The following is a 22,936-nucleotide window of genomic DNA, read 5'->3' as shown; positions in this document are numbered from 1 at the left end:
AAGGAATAGACGTAAAGAAGGTCGAGGACTTCAGGTACCTCGGGTCAACAGAGCAGAGTGATGGAGAGAATGTGGAAAGGAGGTGAAGAATCGTGTGAAGGCAGGCTGGAACGGGGGGAGGAAAGTATCAGGTGTGCTCTGTGATAGGACGAAGGGACAGGTCTACAAGACAGTGGTGAGGACAGCCATGATGGACGGCTGAGAGACAGTGGTGAGGACAGCCATGATGGACGGCTTAGAGACAGTGGTGACTGAATGAAAGGATGAGTCGCTGTCGGTGTTCCTGTTAGGACAAATTCCTGTCCGAGACGCCTGATCAGTCGACACAGATCAGAAGCTCGATGCATCAGCCTTTATCTGTGTGTGTGTGTGCGTGTGTGTGTGCGTGTGTGTGAGAAATCATTGTCTGAGTAGCTCAGCCTCCACTCGCCACAATCAAAATGGCAGCACGACTTCCTTTTCTTCCTCGGAGCTGAAGCCTCAGTGCCCCCCCCCGTGCTACAGACATCTCAACGCAACATTGGTCAAGCCACCAAACAAATGGAAATCCGCCAGCTTGCCGAAATTACTGATGGTTATCTTTCAGAGACCCCCCCCCCCCCCCCCCCCACACACACATATTGCCTTACTGATTCCGCCTTCAGCTCCTTGCTCAGTCTCCCCCCACCCCCCCTTAGATTGCAGCCTCTTCAGCATGGAGGGGCTGAGGACTAGTCTGTCCCCTCCCTGTTTTTTTGCGTGCCTTTTTGCTACATGTCATTGTATCTTGGGCTGGACTCTGGATTCTGTTGAATTCTGAGGGAGTATATATGGAGGGGGGGGAATTCTGGCCCAACACACCAGCGTCTACCGGGACCAGATCGTCATAATTGACTGGGGTCACTGGTGTCTGCGGAGCCAGTGTATGGGGGCTATAAATCACTCTCTGAGCTGGCTGGTTGTGCATGGAACACAAACCGATACACTGTCATAACAGTGTTGTAATAGTGTTATAATCAGTCTTTTTTTTTTTTCTTGTTTCACACAAATTGGCTCAACACCTTCCTCCCAACGCCAAAGAACATGCAACTTAAGTCCAGGTTGTTATTGTAAAAGAGAATTAGCTCTCAATGGACTTACCTGGTTCAATTAAATCAGGGGTCCCCAAACTACGGCCCGCGGGCCGGATCCGGCCCATTTCCACATTTGGCCTGGCCCCCTGAACGATACCAGAGACCCAAAATAGAATTTACTTATTTTCCTTTCCATACAACATGAGTAGCCTCCCTTTTATTTTTAATGATGGTCACATACGGCCAGAAAGTTAATGTTCCGGTGCTCTGTAATATCAACTTATTACATAGTAATTACTTTGTAATAACAGGGCGAGTTTCCTCACCTCCACGGTGGCATAGTTGGCAGCACTGTAGAGGGGGGCAAAATGGCCCTGGTATCGAATCCCACTATGGGAATGAGGTGGAGCAGGGGCAACAGGGTAGGTCCAGGGCACACCTGAGCGGAGTGGAGTGGACCAGTGGTCCAGTTCACTCCGCCCAGGTAAGGCCCTGGGCCTACCCTGCCGCCCCTACTCCACCCCCACTCCCACAGTTGGATGCGAACCCAGTTCCTCTGGCAGTAGACCGGTAACCCTACCGACTACGCCACCGTATAGGTGAGGAAACTTGAGGTATTCTCAGACCACAGCGTGTTGTTGTGTTGTTCTGTGTTGCTATGGTGTTGTGTTGCTATGTTGTGCTTTTTCCTTTTGTGTTATGTGGAGTGGGCGTGTCTCCGACCAGGTGACGTCATACTGGATTCAAAACCAGTGCCTCTGGTCTAAAGTCAACAATGCTACTGTCTATTTATCCTAACGCTTGATAGGATAGCATCTAGGTGGTGTAGTGGGTAGTGCACTCGACTCCCGGCCAGAAGGTCCTGGGTTCGAGACCGAGGCGTGCAGCGTTCAGGTTTTTTACAAGAGTTTGAGGTTTGTTGTTTGCTCCTCTGCAGCTGTATTGGATCAGCTGATTGATCCAGTCGTTCTTCACCTCTGCACTTCCTGATAGTGCTGGAGAGAGACTGAGTTTGGGTGTGAGAGGCATTGCGTGTGTGACACTCGATTCATGTCACTGTGTGTAGTTGTGATGGTGAGATGGAGCCTAAACTACAGCCTGCCTCCACATTCGGCCCCTAAATGTTTAGGGTCCCCTGCCATCATCACACTTTTCCTACAAACTGGCCCCGGCCCTCCATCAGAGAAGGGAAAAGTGATGTGGCCCTCACAGGAAAAAGTTTGGGGACCCCTGAATTAAATGATTAGCGCTGGCGCTAGCCATCCACACTCACTCAACATGCTTATCTGTTGCAAGACTGAACAGCAGCAAGAAAATGGATCATGCTGTGCAGACCCCAAAAAACAAAACTTGATTTTCCATCCTGGATTTATTTATTAGGACCTCCTAATCTTTATTAATTACCTTTTTCATAACATTATGAGGCAATACCTTCCAACATTATATCAGACACTCCCTCGTCCATCGTAGTCCTAACATGTCAGCATTGTTTCTGTGATAAGCTCACTTATAGCTTTAGCAATGTGTGTGTGTACATATTATGCACATGCTAATGGTGCCAATGTCTCTGGTGAGGTCACAGGGTTAATTTGGTAATTTAGCACCTGCAGTGATCTGCATACTTGCTTCATCGGGCCTTTTCTTTGCTGCCATCTGAGCACCAGCGGCCGTGGCGTTGTGCATGCGAGATTGCGACGCACTCGCTGGGGCGCGTAATAACTTCTTTTGTCAGTGTCAGGGTGTGCCTTCCTGCACGTGTATGCCACATCACTATATCGATCAACATTAACCCCGCACAAAGGAAAGCTGTTTTTGCCGCCTGGTGCTCGGTGACAGGATCCCGGGCGACTAAAACCGCAGAGTTGCATCATGCTACTACAAAGCGGTTGCATTAGCTCTGTTGTCTGCGTCGTCTTAAATTGATTCCATTTATTGATGAGATTAAATAACAAACATTGAGAGAATTTGCCTTAATCATGATGATATTTTTTATATGAGATTATCTTTAAGCTTTGTTTGGATTTCTAATAAAAAACATTTAATACAACATTAATTCCTTTTTATTTCAGAAACAAATTGAGAGTATCTCAATTTGACAGGAGTCACTGTTGTGTGAGATGCTTTATACCAGGGGTCCACAAACTACGGCCCGTGGGCCGGATCCGGCCCATTTCTACATTTGGCCTGGCCCCCTGAAAAATACCAGAGACCCAAAATAGAATTGACCTATTTTCCTTTCCATACAACATGAGTAGCCTCCCTTTTATTTGGGACAATTTTAATGATGGTCACATACGGCCAGAAAGTTAATGCTCCGATGTTCTGTAATATCAACTTATGACATAGTAATTACTTTGTAATAACAGGGCAGGTTTCCTCACCTCCACGGCGGCATAGTTGGCAGCACTGTAGAGGGGGGCAAAATGGCCCTGGTATCGAATCCCACTACGGGAATGAGATGGAGCAGGGGCAACAGGGTAGGTCCAGGGCACACCTGAGCGGAGTGGAGTGGACCAGTGGTCCAGTTCACTCCGCCCAGGTAAGGCCCTGGGCCTGCCCTGCCGCCCCTACTCCACCCCCACTCCCACAGCTGGATGCGAACCCAGTTCCTCTGGCAGTAGACCGGTAACCCTACCGACTACGCCACCGTATAGGTGAGGAAACTTGAGGTATTACTAAAGTCGTACCTGTCAAATATTAAGTTGATATCTCAGACCACAGCGTGTTGTTGTGTTGTTATGTTGTGCTTTTTCCTTTTGTGTTATGTGGAGTGGGCGTGTCTCAGACCAGGTGACGTCGTACTGGATTCAAAACCAGTGCCTCTGGTCTAAAGTCAACAATGCTACTGTCTATTTATCCTAATGCTTGGTAGGACGGCATCTAGGTGGTGCAGTGGGTGGCACACTCGACTCCCAGCCAGAAGGTCCTGGGTTCGAAACCAAGGCGTGCAGCATTCGGGTTTTTTACAATGATTTGAGGTTTGTTGTTTGCTCCTCTGCAGCTGTATTGGATCAGCTGATTGATCCAGTCGTTCTTCCCCTCTGCACTTCCTGATAGTGCTGGAGAGAGACTGAGTTTGGGTGTGAGAGGCATTGCGTGTGTGACACTCGATTCATGTCACTGTGTGTAGTTGTGATGGTGAGATGAAGCCCCGGCCCTCCGTCAGAGAAGGGAAGAGTGATGTGGCCCTCACAGGAAAAGGTTTGGGGACCCCTGCTTTATACTGTAACCGCAGTTCATTTTCCACATTCCATTTTAGGAGTGCATCTTACCTTTTCATCGCACCCACCCTATGCCATTTCCTTCCGCTAAATCACTAAATGGACAAATTGATATCCCTGAGGAAGTACACACACACACACACGCTGTTTGGCATGCATGTTGTTTTACGGCCCGTTCTAAGTCTGGGCACTCCCTAAAAGAGACTCTCCAGCAATGACATCTATACTCAATACCACCCAAGACGAGAGCCCCCCCCCCCCCCCCCCCCTCTGCTCCTGCTTCATTCCTTCCCTCTAACAATGCATGTAGCACAGTAGCTGAGAACCCCCCCCCCCCCCCCCCCCCCCCCGTCATCAGGTGAAATGAACATCGGGGCTCGTACTATTCATGTCGGACTGTCCTCCTGCTGTCTCGTCCGCTGAGGAAAGCCGGCACACGATCCGCAGGGGGTTGGAGCCTGTCCCATCTCGCTTTGGGCAAGAGGTGGCGAACAGCTTGACGAGTCAGGAGTTCGTCACGCGTAGAAAAACAAACATCCACTCACGCTCACTCTTTTTGGCGGTGGGACGGAGCCAACCTCAGAGGGCGTTTTCACAGACATGGTGACAGCATGGAAACAAATCAGGACTCTCCCATCTACTACATGTTCTCCTTGTGTCCTGATGAACTCAGCCATTTCCTTTTCTCTCGGTTGCAGCTCGTTAAGCAGTTACTATCAAGTTATCTGGGTATTACAAAGGTGATAAGCGACATTTCAAATCAAATGCCTTTATTGTCATTGTATCGAACAACGAAATTGTGGAAATTCCACTCTAACTAGAATCTGTGACTTACTTTTTTAATACATTCTAAGGGTACTATGCAGGCCTGTGTAGTACTTCCTTACTACCTATACCCACCTCCACCATTGACTGTTATTAACTGTATATTTTACTCCATAGTACTGTAATAGTTATTTATAATTAAGTAAAATTGAAGCACAAATTTATCTCTGACACTATAATAATATAAGGAATGAATGAAAGTTACGCTGTATACATGGACCATATCATCTACTACTGCAGTTGATTGTTGGGTGTATCAGTGATTATGTGAAAATGATGGCTTGGTGGCGTAGTGGGTAGCACTGTTACCTCACAGCAAGTGTTTGATTCCTACCTGTGTGGAGTTTGCATGTTCTCCCCGTGGCTTCCAGTTTTCTCCGCGTTCTGCAACATTTTCTAGACCCTTAGCAGTAGTTGCGTCGACATTAGCTGCACGACGCCTGTGCTAGTTATATCTAATATTGACAGAGTTCTGCACGAAAGCCCTCGGGGAATGTTCTTTAGACTCATGAGCCGAGACAGAATATTTCAAGACTTTTAAGTGAAGAACCAACAAATGTTGCTAAAAAGTTGAGCTGAAAAGGACAAAGATTTCGCTCTTTATTGCCCGGAGCACACAGCATCCCCTTAGAGCCCAAATATGAGGGAGATTTAGTGTGGCCATAACTTTTCCTTATGCCGCCCCCGTCTCTGACACTTTTATGGATAACCCCTCGAAGGACTCATCCAAGCTCGTCCATCAAACGCAGGCTCCGAATGGAACCGCTCACGGATGCCATTAAAACTATTACGGACTGATAACAATCTCGTCACTTTAGGCTCGTTCCAGTCGTAAAAAAAGTTATTTTCATTCTCAGTTCATTACCATTCCATATTTCAACAAAATGCCCATAGCTACGTTTTTGGGCACCGTTGCATTGAATTGTTTTCTGTATGCCAGCGCTTATGGAAAACGGAGGTTTTACATTCACATACTACATGTCTGGATTGAGCATTTAAAAATTTCCCATTATCGATTCATTGTTTTTCTACCTGCATTCTGAAGCAGAGCACTGCCCCCCCCCCGCCCTCCATCTAGCCCTGCAGGTAAACTCCCCTATGGATGAACTAGCATGGTTCCTCTTGCACATAGATAAAGCAGCTTTTTCCTCACAGTGGGCAGTAGATGGAGAACGAAGCAGGGCTTCTGTGACACTGTCGGGAACCATGTTGGACACAAAATGCAGTTTCACGCCATAGATGGAAGGAAAATATATTTATATCTCCGCAGTCCTTTTTTGCGTTTCGATGCTGTCGAGTTGATGCGACTTCTTTCTATCCTGCAACGCTGAATCTGATGATACTAAAGAATCTCTTGATGTTGTGATACAAACAGAAGGTTTTGTTTCCACGTTTATCCATCTCAATCCAGACTCCCTTGTCCAACTATGTTGGAAAGAGCGAATGCAACTTGGCTTACTCGCCATGCTAACGCCGTTGCTAAGTTAGTCGATTCAACTCCCAAGAGCAGGGGTCCCCAAACTACCGCCCGGATCCGGCCCATTTCCACATTTGGCCTGCCCCCCTGAACAATACCAGAGACCCAAAATAGAATTGACTTATTTTCCTTTCCATACAACATGAGTAGCCTCCCTTTTATTTGGGACAATTTTAATGATGGTCACATACGGCCAGAAAGTTAATGTTCCGGTGCTCTGTAATATCAACTTATTACATAGTAATTACTTTGTAATAACAGGGCAAGTTTCCTCACCTCCACGGTGGCATGGTTGGCAGCACTGTTGAGGGGGGCAAAATGGCCCTGGTATCGAATCCCACTACGGGAATGAGATGGAGCAGGGGCAACAGGGTAGGTCCAGGGCACACCTGAGCGGAGTGGAGTGGACCAGTGGTCCAGTTCACTCCGCCCAGGTAAGGCCCTGGGCCTGCCCTGCCACCCCTACTCCACCCCCACTCCCACAGCTGGATGCGAACCCAGTTCCTCTGGCAGTAGACCGGTAACCCTACCGACTACGCCACCGTATAGGTGAGGAGACTTGAGGTATTACTAAAGTCGTACCTGTCAAATTATAAGTTGATATCTCAGACCACAGCGTGTTGTTGTGTTGTTGTGTTGCTATGTTGTGCTTTTTCCTTTTGTGTTATGTGGAGTGGGCGTGTCTCAGACCAGGTGACGTCGTACTGGATTCAAAACCAGTGCCTCTGGTCTAAAGTCAACAATGCTACTGTCTATTTATCCTAACGCTTGGCAGGGTAACATCTAGGTGGTGTAGTGGGTAGTGCACTTGGCTCCCAGCCGGAAGGTCCCGGGTTCAGGGCCAAGGCGCGCAGCGTGCGTATTTTTTACAATAATTTGAGGTTTGTTGTTTGCTCCTCTGCAGCTGTATTGGATCAGCTGATTGATCCAGTCGTTCTTCACCTTTGCACTTCCTGATAGTGCTGGAGAGAGACTGAGTTTGGGTGTGAGAGGCATTGCGTGTGTGACACTCCATTCATGTCACTGTGTGTAGTTGTGATGGTGAGATGAAGCCTAAACTACAGCCTGCCTCCACATTCGGCCCCTAAATGTTTAGGCACCCCTGCCATCATCACACTTTTCCTACAAACTGACCCCGGCCCTCCATCAGAGAAGGGAAAAGTGATGTGGCCCTCACAGGAAAAGGTTTGGGGACCCCTGCCCAAGAGCCTCGCAGTGACGCGTTGAATCAAGGACGCGCACGCTGACATGCGCGCTCTCGCAGAGTAATGATTTACACTACCTGTTAAACAGTTATTTGTTTAAATAGTATTTAAGAACATTTAGTGTGCTCCGTTTCTTGTGAGGTGTTAAATATAATAAAATTTGTCTTGCCTCTTAATATTCTCTGAGTGCCAACATAAGTGCCCTCGAGTGTCTTAGGCTGCCGACCCCTGCTGTAGAGCTTCAGTACTAGAGCTTGTGATGATGAAGTAGGCCTATAATACATGTTTATCGCCATATTTATATTGACGATGAAGTCAATTATAATTTGTGCAGGATAGGTGTTGCCGGAAGTGTCTCTGTGAAGGAAGTGAAAGTTTGTTCTGCTGTGGGTTGGATTCTTGTTGTCGAGCACATGAACACTGCACTAAGGAGTCCGCAGACTGCCTTGGTGGGTGATGATGAGTTTGCGTTCCACTGTGACTCAGCTGCAAAAGGAAGGCAATTTACGATAATCTCAGGACGCTTTTGGGGCCTTTACTTCAGACGTCATTGCTCTCTTTAGTTATTTATTTTATCTCTCCATCAAAAAACAATCAGCAATAGCAATTTTAGCCGAACCCTAAATTAATAATTCATCCTATCGAATATAACTCACATTTTTAAAACTAAGTAAGGAGACTACATTTTCTCTAATAGGTTTGTTTGTCAGGAGAAATACTGAGAAACTGATTTCCACCCAACAAAAACCAAACAAGGACATCAACCAGGGAATTCTACATTAAATGCTGGTGCAGATTTTTTCCTTAATTATGCAAATGCTACTATCCTGAATTTCTGTGTTCGATAAGGCCCTGGAAACGTAGTCGGATGTGTGGTGCTGTTGGGCCTCGATGGTCTTATGAAGAACTGCCACTTGATTTGTGATTGTATTTTTGATAATGCACACTTTGAAATCAGGGTTCCTATTTACTCCCTACCTTTCAGGCTGTTTGACTCCAGCTTCCAACACTTCTCTTCTTTTTCTTCTCACCACAGCTAGGGAGGAGAACGTGGCCACCTTTAGGGGCTCTGAGTATTTCTGCTACGATCTCTCCCAGAACCCCATTCAGAGCAGCAGCGATGAGATCACGCTGTCCTTCAAAACGTGGCAGCGCAACGGCCTCATCCTTCACACTGGCAAGTCGGCCGACTACGTTAACCTGGCTCTGAAAGACGGGGCGGTTTCACTCGTGATCAACCTGGGGTCTGGGGCGTTTGAGGCTATCGTGGAGCCCATCAATGGGAAATTCAATGACAACACATGGCACGATGTCAAAGTGACCCGCAACCTCCGCCAGGTAAGACACGGAAGTGGAAAGGGCAAACATTTTGTTTTGTTTAAAAAACCTCAGATTAAGTGTTAATAAATGTTCTTGATGATGATGTATGGCAGCTAAGCTAACATGCCTGTAGTCTTGTGGAATTTTACCTGACATGAATCCACTTCCTATTCATTTATTGGCCAGAGTTATTGATCTTCAGCAGATGAGACCAACATGAATGGCTTTCGTTTTTTGGGAACGTTTGTCCCCACTGATTTTGTTTGCCTCTATTTACACTTGTTTTCTCCATCTAGTTCCATCACATCAGAGTAATATAACGGCTAAATCTAAATTGAAGTACAATGTGTTTTCACCAACATGTACGAAGTCCCTCCCTCTTCACACGTCTAATTGTTTGCGTGTGTATTTTTATTTTCTTTACCTACCCCACATCTCTGCGAAGCGAACGGGCTTTGGTTACGGCCTGGTTAAAACCCTCCATTGTATGGTAGATATCATCGTCATTTTTTTGGTTTGCAGTGTCATCCTCTTCGTCCTCTTTGACTTCCGTACAGTAAGATGCTACCCTTCTCATGGTCCATCTTCTAATCTCGGGTTTCTACTTCTCGTAATTTATTCTTCTAATGTGCTTTCTTACAGATTTTCCTGTTGACTGATTCTGGTAACATTATCATGGAAATTATTCTGAGGTGAACGGCAGACATGAAACATAACTGTGGTGGAAAATCTGATTTTTCTGTCCAGTACATTACGTCTGTAATTAGGTGGCCCTGAAGTGCAAATCACGATGATGAATAGAATAACAACAACAATGAGTTTATAAAAAAAATACACAAGACCGTAAAAGCAAACAGGGAAACATGGCGGCAAGTCGGGAATCAAAAGGAAACATGAAAAAACAACAACACATAAATAACAAAACAAAACACACACACACACACACAGAGTGAGTAAAAAGGACAATCAACAGGAAAAACTGCATAAGTACTTCATCTTCTACTGTCAGCAAAGATTGTTCCTGATCTGAGATACTTGCATATTTTAATGACAATCTCTCTCCTTTCTCTCAGCTTCTATGTTTTTTATTCCCCCCCCTTGTACAACTTCTGTTCTGTTGCAAACGGCTATTTTATACTCTTTCTACCTTCATTTATGTGGACAGAAACATTAAATCACCTGCGCCATGCCATATCCACATAAACCTGTCTGTCAGTGTTTCAAGCTTAAGTTCTCCATTTAGCAACATTTGACTATTTATACAGGAATTCATTTGAAGTACAAATGCCAATACGGCAGAGTTCTACAACCACAGTCTTTAACCGTCTATAAAAGCCAAGAGGAACCTAATTTTCCGCTCTTGCTGTTTCTTGTTAGGTGACGATATCAGTGGATGGCATTCTGACCACCACGGGCTACACGCAAGAAGACTACACCATGTTGGGCTCTGATGACTTCTTCTACGTGGGGGGGAGCCCCAGCACCGCTGACCTGCCTGGATCTCCCGTCAGTAATAACTTCATGGGCTGCCTCAAGGAGGTAAAGCACCTGATTCAGGGATTAATGTTTGTTTGAAGACAACTAAACCTCATCAATTGCTTCGTGACAACCTGCATCCACAAATGGTCCTAGTTTAATAGCTTTTAGACGTCATTGCAAGGAAATTGAGCATTTCATCATCTGCAGTTCATAAAATTGTCAACAGATTCAGAGAGTCTGGGGCAAATGTTTCACGCGAGGGGCAACAGGAAACGAGACGCTTGATCCCTGAGGTGGTGCCACGTCAAAACCGTTCTGAGTCTATGAAGTCCGTCCCTACAAACCTGTCCCCGGGTAGAAGTGTGCGACACCGATGGATCAAATGCCCTCAGGGAGCAGTTCAAGTTGTAAACTTTAGCAAAAAAAGGGCTTCATTTGAAAACTCGGGCAGTTCGTGGTCTTTATTCCCCAATACTTGCTGTTGTTAGAAGGCAAAGGCGATTTGGTAGCTTGACCAAAACAGTGTGATAGTGTCATATTTAACTGATATTTCTAAAAGCATAACGAGGTTTAAATACATTTGGAGAGTCAGTATCCTCAACATCTGTAGATTTGGGTGATTCTGACCAAGTCCTACAAGATCGACTTTTAATGTACGGGAAAAGGATTCAGGTTGTACAGAGGTCTGAAAACACACGGGACACCGATTCAAAAGATATTGTTCCCTCAAGCTGATGATGTCATATGTTTGCACTTGACTGGAGCCAGTCGCTAACACACACACACACACACACACACACGCTGCCATGTGCAAACTGCAGGAAGAGGCTGGATTGGCTATTAATCCCACTCTGGCCTACTTCCTGCTCTGTGCCATGCAGAGCAGGTCACCATACTGTGTGCCACCTACCCCTGACACGCATTCGTGTACAACTGCAAGCACATACACACACGCGCACACACATTGTGCTTGAATCCCTTCGAAGCTCATGATGAAATGGAGACATGAACTGAACTGTACTTATAACTGATTGATCACTTCAAGCGCTTCACAAACGGCAGCATCGCTCATTCTCACAAACGTTCAAGCAGGAGTGTCAGAAGCTACCATGCAAGGCGCCACCTGCTCGTGAAAAGCAATAGCCATTCAAGCGCGCACGCACACACACACACACACGCACAATATTTGTGTAAACCGTAGCACGTGTTACTGATGCATCATGGGATAAAACGGCGCCACTGACTAATGCTGAGTGAGAGCGACACGTTTTCAGCTGATGAACACATTTAACACGCACAATAGTCAATGCGTGTATGATTTGGGATTTGACTTCATCTCAAAGATTTTTTTGTAATTTATTTAATATTCATTTATTGCAGCTTTACCAAGTTTCTCTTCACCTACAGTGGAAACGCATCTGACAGGATCCTTTTGGCCACGGCTTCACTTTACATGAGACGAATGGCAATTCTGGCTAACTTTCATTCTCCACAGCCACATGCACAGTCATCTTTAAACATGCGCACATGCAGAGAAGCTGCCCTCATTGTGCCCTCCTCCTCATCTCGGGCTCGCCCACCCACAGTTCTCCCTCCGTCTGCTGTCCGGCACCCTCGCATCCTCCGCTCGCTGCCATTAGGACTAATTTGCCTGTTGCCAATGCTCTTGTCCCCGCCATCCACAGAGAGACATTACGGATAAATGTTTTGTTACCATGGCATCAAGTGCTGGTCGCCCTTGGCAGTCATGTGGCTGGCTGGCCCGTGATTATTATGCCTTTCATAAGCCAGCAATTACAGAAAAAGCCTACATCTCTCAGAACCTACAAAATACGTAATGGTCTACAATAATATATAATTGCTGTAATTACCGTTGTTATTGCACCTCCACCGACCACTTATGTGCAGCCTTCTGGACGTGTTTGCTTGCCGTCGCCAACAAAGATGCACAAAGGATGAGTTTACAGGCTGCAGACTCCCGATCAGCATTCCAGTTTCTTCTTGACTTACAAGAAAATAGAACAAATTGATATAAATTCAGTTTGAATTTAATTCCACAAGGATAATTTATTTAGCGAGGTCTCTGGAATTTGTATAAAATCATGTGCATGTAAAAAAGTGGATCCTGACAGTGTTTGCATTTGGAATTAAAACATATTCTTAACTTTGACAGTAGCAGTAAAATTATTAACGTTTTGTAACTGTCATGGGCTTGGATCAAATGTACACACACTTTTTGAAATTACGCGTTTCTTTTTATCGTGCTATTTGAAGTGCTGTTTCACTAATCTTTCTAAAATGCCATTTTTCACAGTGACTTTTGAATGTCCCCCCCCCCCCCCCCCCCCACAAACACAGACACTGTGCAGATCGAGATGTTTTGATTCCATGTTCTTCTATATGATATAATCAGAGGAGCTGTTTGCACCAGTGGTGCAACATGAATAAACCCAGAGGAAGACGTCCAGTCCATCCTGGCTTTGTTTCCTTTACCACACATTCGACTGCTCCACCTTGCCACTGTTTTCAGGCGCTCAGCTCATAGTGTACCCCAACCCCACCCCAAGCAAATGTTGCCACCTAGTGGGTAAGACCACACACTGCAGAGGTCTGTCTGACAGAAAGGTTAATTTGACCCTTGACTGATAGCGAATGGCTGAGGTCTACATTGGGATTAGAGCAAAATGGATTTAAGTACATGTTTGTTGTTTGGCACAAATAATAATAAAAATATCCTGTCACATTTCATGTTTATAATATGGAACACCTGCAATTGTTCTTCAGTGGTATAACAATCATGACAGTTGCCCTTCTCTGCACGACCAGCCATTTATGAACAGCCATATATTTAGCAAACGCACACACACACACACACACACACACACACACACACACGCACGCGAGCGGCATTCAATCAGTGGGCAGAGATTTATGGCCAAGACAGATATCTCAAGGATGATAAATGTTTGTGTCTCCCAGTGCCCACACACACACACACACACACACACACAAACAGCCAGACTTAGCACATATTACGTTGCGTTGCAGCATCCATCACAGTAGGACTGCAGTAATATTTAATGATGGGGACTAGATAAATCAAGATTAAATAAATGCATTCAGAGATGTAATTTTTGAAAATGTAGTGATTTTTGACTGTATTAAATGATGGCCATTACATTCCCCTAATTTCAATCAGTCAGCGCCTGAATGGAAACTAAACACACAGGGCCCTGTTCAGCTCTTTTATTATTCACAGTGAACATACGTGTTCTGGGTGTACCATGAACTAAACTAAAATCAGAGTGCCATGTTTCATTCCTTTTAAAGAAGCTTGTATACATGTATGTATCCTCAAATCATCTTCATTTAGGATTTAGGAAAGTATAAATGCAGTGCATCTACCAGCATCTAAGACATTTAGCATCCATAAGCTGTCTGTGCCATTTATGCACAAGGCTCAGCAGCTTAACCATGTTATCTTAGCCTACTGACACGCTGACCTGATGGTAATTGCTCTCAAATGACAAATGTCCTTGTCATTTGTTTGTCTGTACACTGAGAATAAATAAATAAAAATAAAATAAATATATCCGATTGCTTCATGCAAATTCAGAGTGGACAGTTACATACGGACGAGCAGCGTTCTACATGGAGAGCTTGGAACGAGGACTCATATTGTGTTACACTGCTCTCGTTCATGCACTGATAAGCGCGTGTGTGTGTGTGTTTGTGTGTGCGTAACGATGCGTCTCCTGGAGGCCTGAATGAGGAGATAATGCAGTGATGGATTTCTGCCATCGAGGCCTTGTCGAATATTTTCAATCACATTCTAGTCCATAAACTCACCTCCATCACTCAGACAGCATCATATTCACCTGTTCAGATATGTATGTGTGTTTGTGTGTACTGTGTGCGTTTATGTGTGTACTGTGCGCGTTGGGTATCCCTCAGCCAGCTATCGGAGTCTTTAATGCGCCGTTCTCCGTCTGCACCGTCCAGATAAGGCTCCCGTTGCATGTTAAAAGACCGGTTTGCTGTTATTGTTCCGAAGTGGCGGCAACCTGAAAGTGAATTGTCCGACTGTCAGCTGCACTTTTCCATCACCAGCTCGCTGCCATTTCGCCCTCCCTTCAGTTCAAAGCCACATATCCTACGATTTATGCTCACTTTTATCAGAAAGCATGCAAAAGTGGAGAGTAAACAAATTAAATACTATCGTTTGCATTTTCTCTTGACCATATCCCATTATAGGAAACTTCCTGTTTTGGGAACAAATACAAATTCTTAAAATTTGTATATATTAATTTTAATATTCAAAAACATCATAAACCTTCATCCTGATTATTGCTACCATTGGGACTTCGTGTTTTCAGCAGTGGCCATTTTTTAATTGGTTGGTTGACTGTTAGTATGTTAGGCTGTATATGTGTGTGTACGTATATATATATATACATATATATATAAATAAAATAACTTTTAAGAAGGAATTTCTTTTAGACTTAACGTCAAGTTGGAAGGAAATTCATGTTGAGTCTGAAAAAACACTAATTATTTTGGGAGAAAGTGATTTCAGTCAGACCTGGAAAAAGAAGGGCCGCTTCAAAGAGAGAGAGAGAGCGAGAGAGAGACAGGGAGAGGGGACAGACAGAGACAGGGACATGGGGGACAGACAGAGACATGGACAGAGAGTGACAGGGAGAGGGGACACAGAGAGATAAGGAAAGGCAACAAATAAAAAGAATAAAAGAAAAAGAATCTGAAAGAAGAGGAAAAAGACCAAGCACCTGAAGAGACGAGTTGATTTACTGTCACAGCTACTCGTGGATTATTGATAATCCCAGCCGGGCCCCTCAATCTCCCCTCTCAGCCATCTGCAGCACTCTGAGACAAACTTTAGACAAGGAGCCGGAGGGGGGGGGCATTAATATAAAAAAGCAGTGATATGGAGGAGTGGGATGTTTTTGCTTTGTGTATGTATCTGCTGAAAATATAGACACACAGAGTGTGTTTCAATGGCCGGAGAATCTTATATAAATATATATAAAATAAGGTCTTCAATTTTCCACTTCAGCAGATTTCAATTTATCCGCCCCACGCCTCCGCGAGTCCATCCTCCCATCAGTATTGATATTGATATTGATTGACTTATTATTATACATTTGTTTTCCATCATCAACTAAACATTCAGCCACACAGGAGAAAATTGCAGCTTTATCATAACGGATGTAAAGTATTCTTCTTATATATATATATATATATATACACTGCATTGAACAGTCTCTTTAAAGCTGCAGCTAGAACCATATAGGATTAGAACAATAACCACGGCATTATATTTGTTCTGCAGGTGGTGTATAAGAACAATGACATCCGTCTGGAGTTGTCCCGCTTGGCCCGGATCGTCGACCCCAAAATGAAAATCCAGGGTGACGTGTCCTACAAGTGTGAAAATGTGGCCACCCTGGACCCCATTTCTTTTGAGACTCCCGAGGCCTACATCAGTCTCCCCAAGTGGAACACCAAGCGGATGGGCTCCATCTCATTTGATTTCCGTACAACAGAACCCAATGGCCTTATCCTCTTCACCCACGGCAAACCCCAAGAGCGCAAAGACGCTGCCCGCAGCCAGAAGAACACCAAGGTCCGTCGGAACCGCTTTAATCGCTGGCAACCTCAAGTCTGCTTTACAAAACGCCAACCAGCTTATAGGTCAAAGCCAATCGGAGTTCTATAGTAGTTCTGTTTAAAAAGGGGGAAAAATACAATCAACTACGAATCATTAATTCAATCATTTTTAAGATATATAGTCAATGTATGAAAAAAAGTATATTGACAATATGTTTAATGCAATTTTTCTCAAATTGATTTGTACAAGTTGGACAGCTGCGACAACGAGGTACACAATGTTGTTCAATGCTTCAAGAACATTTGGTTTGGAACATTTGGGACAAACAGGCGATAATATCGCGATTGGGTATGAAAGGCGCATCCTTAGAAATCTCAGAATGGACCCCCCCGCTTTATTTTATTTAAACCACTGTCATTATTTATAACATATTACATTCTGACATTTGGGTTTTAATAATCAAATATTTATTAATGCCCTTGTGCAGGTGGATTTCTTTGCGGTGGAACTGCTTGATGGCAGCCTGTACCTCCTGTTGGACATGGGTTCAGGGACTATCAAGGTAAAGGCAACGCAGACCAAGGTCAATGATGGCGCCTGGTATCACGTGGATATCCAGAGGGACGGACGCTCAGGTTAGTTGTCCTGGTAAAAATCAGCAAGTACTTGAGGACAGGAATTGAGTTTACTAAAAATAAGTAAACCAGAAGCTGAGACTACAACTGTCAAAAGTCTAATACCCAAACATTTATGCTGTGATGGCAATATTTACCCACTGATCACAGCCAGGCCAGGACAAAACGTTTGATAGACCCCAAATCATTATTTTTTAATTTACATTTTTTTAACTTGCTTCAATTGATCTGAAAATGAGAGTCTCTTTATCACGCAGCTTTAGCCCAACGAGGAGCCCAGAAAGCAGAACCGGAGAGCGGAGACTCAGGAAATTTTTAAACAGTTTACTTCCTGAATACAACTTAAAACAACACTCAAGAGTAAATACAATCGCTAACAACGGGCAGGCCTCGAAGAACAAGAACAACAAAGAGAAATGTCTTTGGATGCTGTACAGTAGTATATGATTTTATCTACACTGTCCATCTCCACCACAGGCACCATCTCTGTGAACAGTAGACGGACCCCGTTCACAGCCAGTGGTGAAAGTGAGATTCTGGACCTGGAGGGCGACATGTATTTGGGCGGGCTTCCCACCGACCGCACCAACCTTATCCTGCCAACTGAACTCTGGACAGCGATGCTCAACTACGGCTATGTTGGCTGCATCCGTGACCTTTTCATCGATGGTAGAAGTAAAGACATCCGCCAGATCGCCGAGGCACAAAATGGCGCAGGCATCAAACCCTCGTGCAACAAGCAATCCGGCAAGCAATGTGAAAGCTACCCGTGCAAGAACCGAGGTGTCTGTAAAGAAGGGTGGAATAGATTCATATGCGACTGCACCGGCACTGGCTACTGGTCACGCACCTGTGAGAGAGGTAAATGTGTGCGTTTGAGTGTGCAGCACTTTGGTTCTCTGTATGTCTCCCTTCTTCTTGAAAATGGGCACCAGCACACTTCTCCTCCATTCCTCTGGTATCTTCTCCCCCTCTTGGATTGTATTAAACTACCCCGTTAAAAACTCTACAGCTTCCTCTCCTAGACACTTCCATACCTCCACAGGTATGTCATCCGGTCCAACTGCCTTCCCATTCTTCATCCACTTTCTAACTTCACAATTATAAGTCTGACAATTAATATTGAATTCTCGTTGATTCTCCTTTTGGAAAATATCACAACAGGCTCCATCAATTAGGAGGCACACACGTTCTGATTCAGTTTAGTCTATCCATCTTTCACACTAACTAACTTTTAAATGCTGCTCAAGTATCCTGCGTGTACTTTTTTCATAATTTTATTCTGTCCCTCTCTATTCATCTCTTCTTCCTTCAATCAGATGGGATGTGTCTCCATCGTGTGGGCTTTTGCTAGAACTACAGTTCTGTGCACCAAACCCACACAGAGGGCATTTGGAGGACACGTAATGTCTCAGCATCCGTATTCTGTGACCGGACAAGTAATAATCGCAGAAGAATACCAGCAGAGTTCAAGGAAACATAAACAAATAATTATTTTCAATGCTGGATGAATGTAAGACAAATTGACTGAGCAGGAATAATAGAATAAAACAAATAACAACAAATCGTCTCTGCCGGTGAGGGATCCAGTCTTATTCTTATTGCACTTGACTTGAGCTTCACATGGTGACAAGTCTTATGAGCTGATCTGGTGTGTTATTCCTGAACTCAAATAATAAATTATACAGGAAGTGAGCAACACCTTGCTTGAATAATTACTTGGCTTGGAAGAAGGGTTAATATTTAATCCCTTAGCCTTTCATGGTTTAGCTTTAAATGTAACAGTAGAGGTGGCGCTGAGGCGTGGTGGTTAGCCTCACAGCAAGAAGGTACCAGGTTCAAATTGGAGTTTGTATGTTCTCCTCCGGGTTCTCCGGATTCCTCCAACCTCTAAAAACATGCATGTAGTAGTAATATAAATTCCTTTAGCCCATGACTGCTGTGAGAATCATTCAAATGAGCCATCGACTATTTAATGCACTAAAGCAGTGGTTCTCAAATGGTGGGGCGGTGCGACGTCAGGGGGGGCGCCTGTGGCCGCGGAGAAAATGTTTTTTTGCCTTACGAGAGTAAAGTGTAATTGCACATCCACTCCAGTAGTTGGCAGTGGCGCCCTGATTGTCAGAGTGCGCGCAGGGTGGATTAGCAGAAGAAGAGCGGTCGTAAACAATATAAGGTGGGAGAAGAGGAAAGACTTGACTTCCTCATTTCTGTTAAAAAAAATTGTAATAAAGTTATTCTTTGTTGTAAGTTGATTCATATTTCTTTCTTTTTCATATTTCTTTGTATGTCAATAAGGATACAAGAGTGTTTTTTTTTTTCGGGGGGGGCGCGCGAAATGTTTTTTTCTTCCTAGGGGGAAGCACTGCACTAAAGTGACCTTAAGTTTTACACGAGAGATCATTCCAGGGTCTGTATCGGAAACGGAACACATTAAGAATTTATAAGAATGTCGTGAAGTCTGTAAGACTGGAAGAGGTTTAGGGTTAAACTCTTATCAAGACTAAGATTATATTACAAACCTCACATCGGCATTTTACACGTTTTGGTTCGAGCTCCCCCGTCGGCCATGAGGTCGGCTGTTGCTCTGATGGTCGAGTGAACCCAGTTAAATCACGCATATCGTGCCTGCTGGACTCTGAAGGGGCATCTTGTTGGTTTTGCAGCGTTCATCTGTGGGTGATTATTGTTCTTGACGTCTGTCATCAATGACTAACATTTCCAACGTCGCTTTCAGAGTTATTTGTGGATGTGACTCAGCGTTTCATGACGATATTATGAGTCATGTTTGCTGGTGACTCACGGCCTGACGGAGTCTTTGGTTCTGCTGCAGCCATGTGTGGCTCTTTGTTTGAGCGGGGGGCGGGGGGGGGGGGGAGCGTTCGTTTGACACGCACCGGACTCTCTGACCTGTCTCCCTGCTTACCTGTCTCCCTGCTTACCTGTCTCCCGCGCAGAGGCGTCCATCCTCTCCTATGACGGCAGCATGTACATGAAGGTGGTGATGCCGAGCATCATGCACACCGAGGCCGAGGACGTCTCGCTGCGCTTCCGCTCTCAGCGGGCATACGGCCTCCTCATGGCCACGACCTCCCGAGACTCAGCCGACACGCTCAGGCTGGAGTTGGACGGGGGTCGCGTGAAGCTCACGGTCAACCTAGGTATCGTATTAGCCATCACGCCACTCGCTCATTTGCCACCGCGCCTCCACCCTCACCACGAAGGGACTCGCTGCTGACCAGCGACTTCTCTTCTCGCCCTCCGTTCATCGTCTGCAGTCTTTTCACCATCTATTCTTTGCTGCGATCCCTTTAAGGAGCGTTTCCCTTCATGCATGGGCGTTCATACAGTCTAAGACAGGTTGCCGTGGGTTACAGCGCTTTACTCTTACGGCTATCGCAGTTTGTTCTACTTCAGAGGTCGTATTTGACCGTAGTCGCACCCATTTCCTTTTGAGACAGTCACGGCACAAGAAGGATTACCAGTAAGGTACTCTATTTAAACATCCTCCGCCGCTGATCCTCTGTCCGCCATCAGCAGGACATTAGAAGAGTCCCTTCTGGTCTTTGTTTTGGTAACTTTCTATCTGACAGAAGTCACTTCTCCGTCCATGTTCTTCTTCTTTCTTCTTTTTTTTTTTTTTACGTTTTCCGTGTCATCTCCATTTTCCATCATGCTTTGTTAAAAGATGGTATTCACCCCTTCAAAGGCCTTAAGCCTGCGGCCCGTCTGGCGAACAGCCCGAGAACAGAGCCCAGCGAAACCTACAGCTGGCTGCGACCCCACATTCTAACAAACATAGAGAACGCCACAGAGACAAAAGGGTCACACATCTCGAGATGCATCCATGTAAGAAAGGTGCTAGCAGACATTAGCTAGGTTTACAACACACACACACACCAGTTATTATTACATTAGTTCATGCACATTAGATTTCCGTCCAAACGGTGGCACGTCTGATTGGTCATCTTCTGTAAAAACCTTTTTTGCACATTCTAAATATTTCGACACTGATGCAGCTTAGCGACACGCAGGCGTAGCTAGCGCTGCGGGCGTGATGGTTGGGGTTACCGTGCCTCTGCATGGTGCTGGTGCTGATTGGATCGCGGCTGTTTGCTCCCACTATTCTGTTGCGGTTGACGACACATGAAACCACCAGCCACATGGCGACCGACCCTCGCTGCCTTCTCAGCCGCATGCAGCGGTTATTTTGTGCTGCTCAGATCCAGATGATCTGGCGTTTGGCGTTACCCAAAACTGATCGGTGGCTCTCAAATCAATAGCTGCTGCCTCAGACTTTGGCTTCCTTTAATCTGAATATTTACGGCTGGAGTCAAACATGCAGCGTTGGGTTGGAAAAATCATGTAGCTGGTACTACAAGTGGCCATTTTACTGTAAATACTGTACAGAAGTAATACATTTAAACTGTGTTATGGGAAACGTAATTTAACAAGTATTCTGACACATCCTTGCATTCTTTCATTTACTGTCAAATTATATTTTTGGAGATCTTCAAAAATAAAATGTGTCCCTTCTTTTCATGGTGATTTGGCCTAAAGTAAAACATTTTTGTACCTGCTGAATAAAATGGCTGCCGTCCTGCATGTGTGCGTCCCCGGAAGGGTGGACTTTTTGTTTTTGGATGTCTGCAGCAGTAACCTTGAAGGATGCAATTTCATCTGTCATTTATTCTCCCCCATCTAGACTGTATCAGGATAAACTGTAACTCCAGTAAGTTAAAACTCAAGTTTCATTTTGCTCTGTGTGTTGATGCTTTGTTGATGTTGTTTCTTTTAAAAGGGATTGTTGAAAATGAGAGTCCCGCCTGCCCTCCGTTTCTCGAGCCTATAATATGAAGCACCTCAGTCAGGTGGTGATGTGTTTGGATTATTAAACTCGTCTCAGCTTCTTTTTAAATCAAACGCCGCGGCCTATTATCTGTTCAGCGGTTAACAGAAGTAAAATTCACTCATGAAATCTAGAAAAAAAAAACATGCAGAAGCGCAACAGTTAGTTTAGTTCCGCCAGACTCAGGCTACAGGAGCGCTGAACTCTTTTGGCCGTTGGACGTACATTCTGGTGTTTGGGATCAGATTTACTGACGGACTCGTCAGAATAAAAGCACACATTTATTCCCAGCCTCCTTTGATCAGACGTTTAATTTCACCGTCAGGTGGACAAATATCTTGTGTTGACCACGTCTCCTGACAGTCTCCTTGTTTACATTCATTTAGTTTTTCATAAAACGTTTTCTAGGTTCAATTGTGGCTAAATGTTAATCTTAATCTCCATATTGTTTATCTCTCCATCCCCATGAGAGAGAACACCTGCTGTGGTGTGACGGTCCATCTGATTAAATAAAATACAGGGGGGTGGGGGGTGTGATGTCCCTGATTCAGTGTGTATTGTGTTCTCTTTGTTTTTAGGGTATTAGGCTCAGCCTGGCTTTAGTCTGTAGTCTGGGACTGTCTTTAGACTGTAGACTGGGCCTGGCTTTAGTCTGTAGTCTGGACCTGGCTAAAATAAAAAAATAAGGGAAACTTAAAAAAAAAAAGAGTATAAATATTGTACTGCTGTCTAATGTTTTTGGTTGTATTTGGTATTTGAAAAAGGGCCGAAGAGACAAAAGGAAAATATTTATTTTAGCCTATGATGAGTAAAAGTAAATGTTCCTACTGTAGTTGGGTTTTCCCCCCTAGTTTTGCAGCATAGTTATGCGGTGCATTTTAAGAGAACTACAGATATCTTTGCCCTCTGTGTATGTGATGGACTAAACCAAATCTTTGTTTCCCAAATGTAACAAAACTAGTGTGAAAACTAACTTTAAAACATTTTGAAGCCTCTTTTAGGCCTGTTGGTCAATGACTAGTCTGACTGCTGGGAAAACAACGGTTTGGTTTCGGGTTCAGCATGTCTTTAACTTTGTGATTGACCCTTGTTCTCAGGCAAGGGACCGGAGATCCTGTATGCTGGGCTAAAGCTCAATGATAATGAATGGCATACAGTGCGTGTGGTGCGCCGTGGCAAAACCTACAAGCTTTTGGTTGACGATGATGTAGCTGAAGGTACTTGACCTGCATCAACTTGGCTCA

General features: G+C 44.7%; 1 protein-coding gene across 1 annotated transcript in view; it reads left to right on the top strand.

Moving 5' to 3' along the window:
- nrxn3a (neurexin 3a) overlaps positions 1 to 22,936 on the top strand; it is a 63,853-nt gene that overhangs the window by 18,969 nt on the left and 21,948 nt on the right. The window contains 9 exon segments of the mRNA XM_068751992.1: positions 8,821 to 9,118; positions 9,546 to 9,569; positions 10,478 to 10,639; positions 15,930 to 16,223; positions 16,696 to 16,843; positions 17,321 to 17,704; positions 19,801 to 20,004; positions 21,549 to 21,575; positions 22,790 to 22,909. Of these exon segments, the coding sequence (XP_068608093.1) occupies positions 8,821 to 9,118; positions 9,546 to 9,569; positions 10,478 to 10,639; positions 15,930 to 16,223; positions 16,696 to 16,843; positions 17,321 to 17,704; positions 19,801 to 20,004; positions 21,549 to 21,575; positions 22,790 to 22,909 (1,661 nt within the window).

The sequence above is a fragment of the Brachionichthys hirsutus genome, chromosome 18 (assembly GCF_040956055.1).
Source record: "Brachionichthys hirsutus isolate HB-005 chromosome 18, CSIRO-AGI_Bhir_v1, whole genome shotgun sequence".
NCBI classification, from domain to species: domain Eukaryota; kingdom Metazoa; phylum Chordata; class Actinopteri; order Lophiiformes; family Brachionichthyidae; genus Brachionichthys; species Brachionichthys hirsutus.
This window is presented reverse-complemented; position numbering and strand designations above follow the sequence as displayed.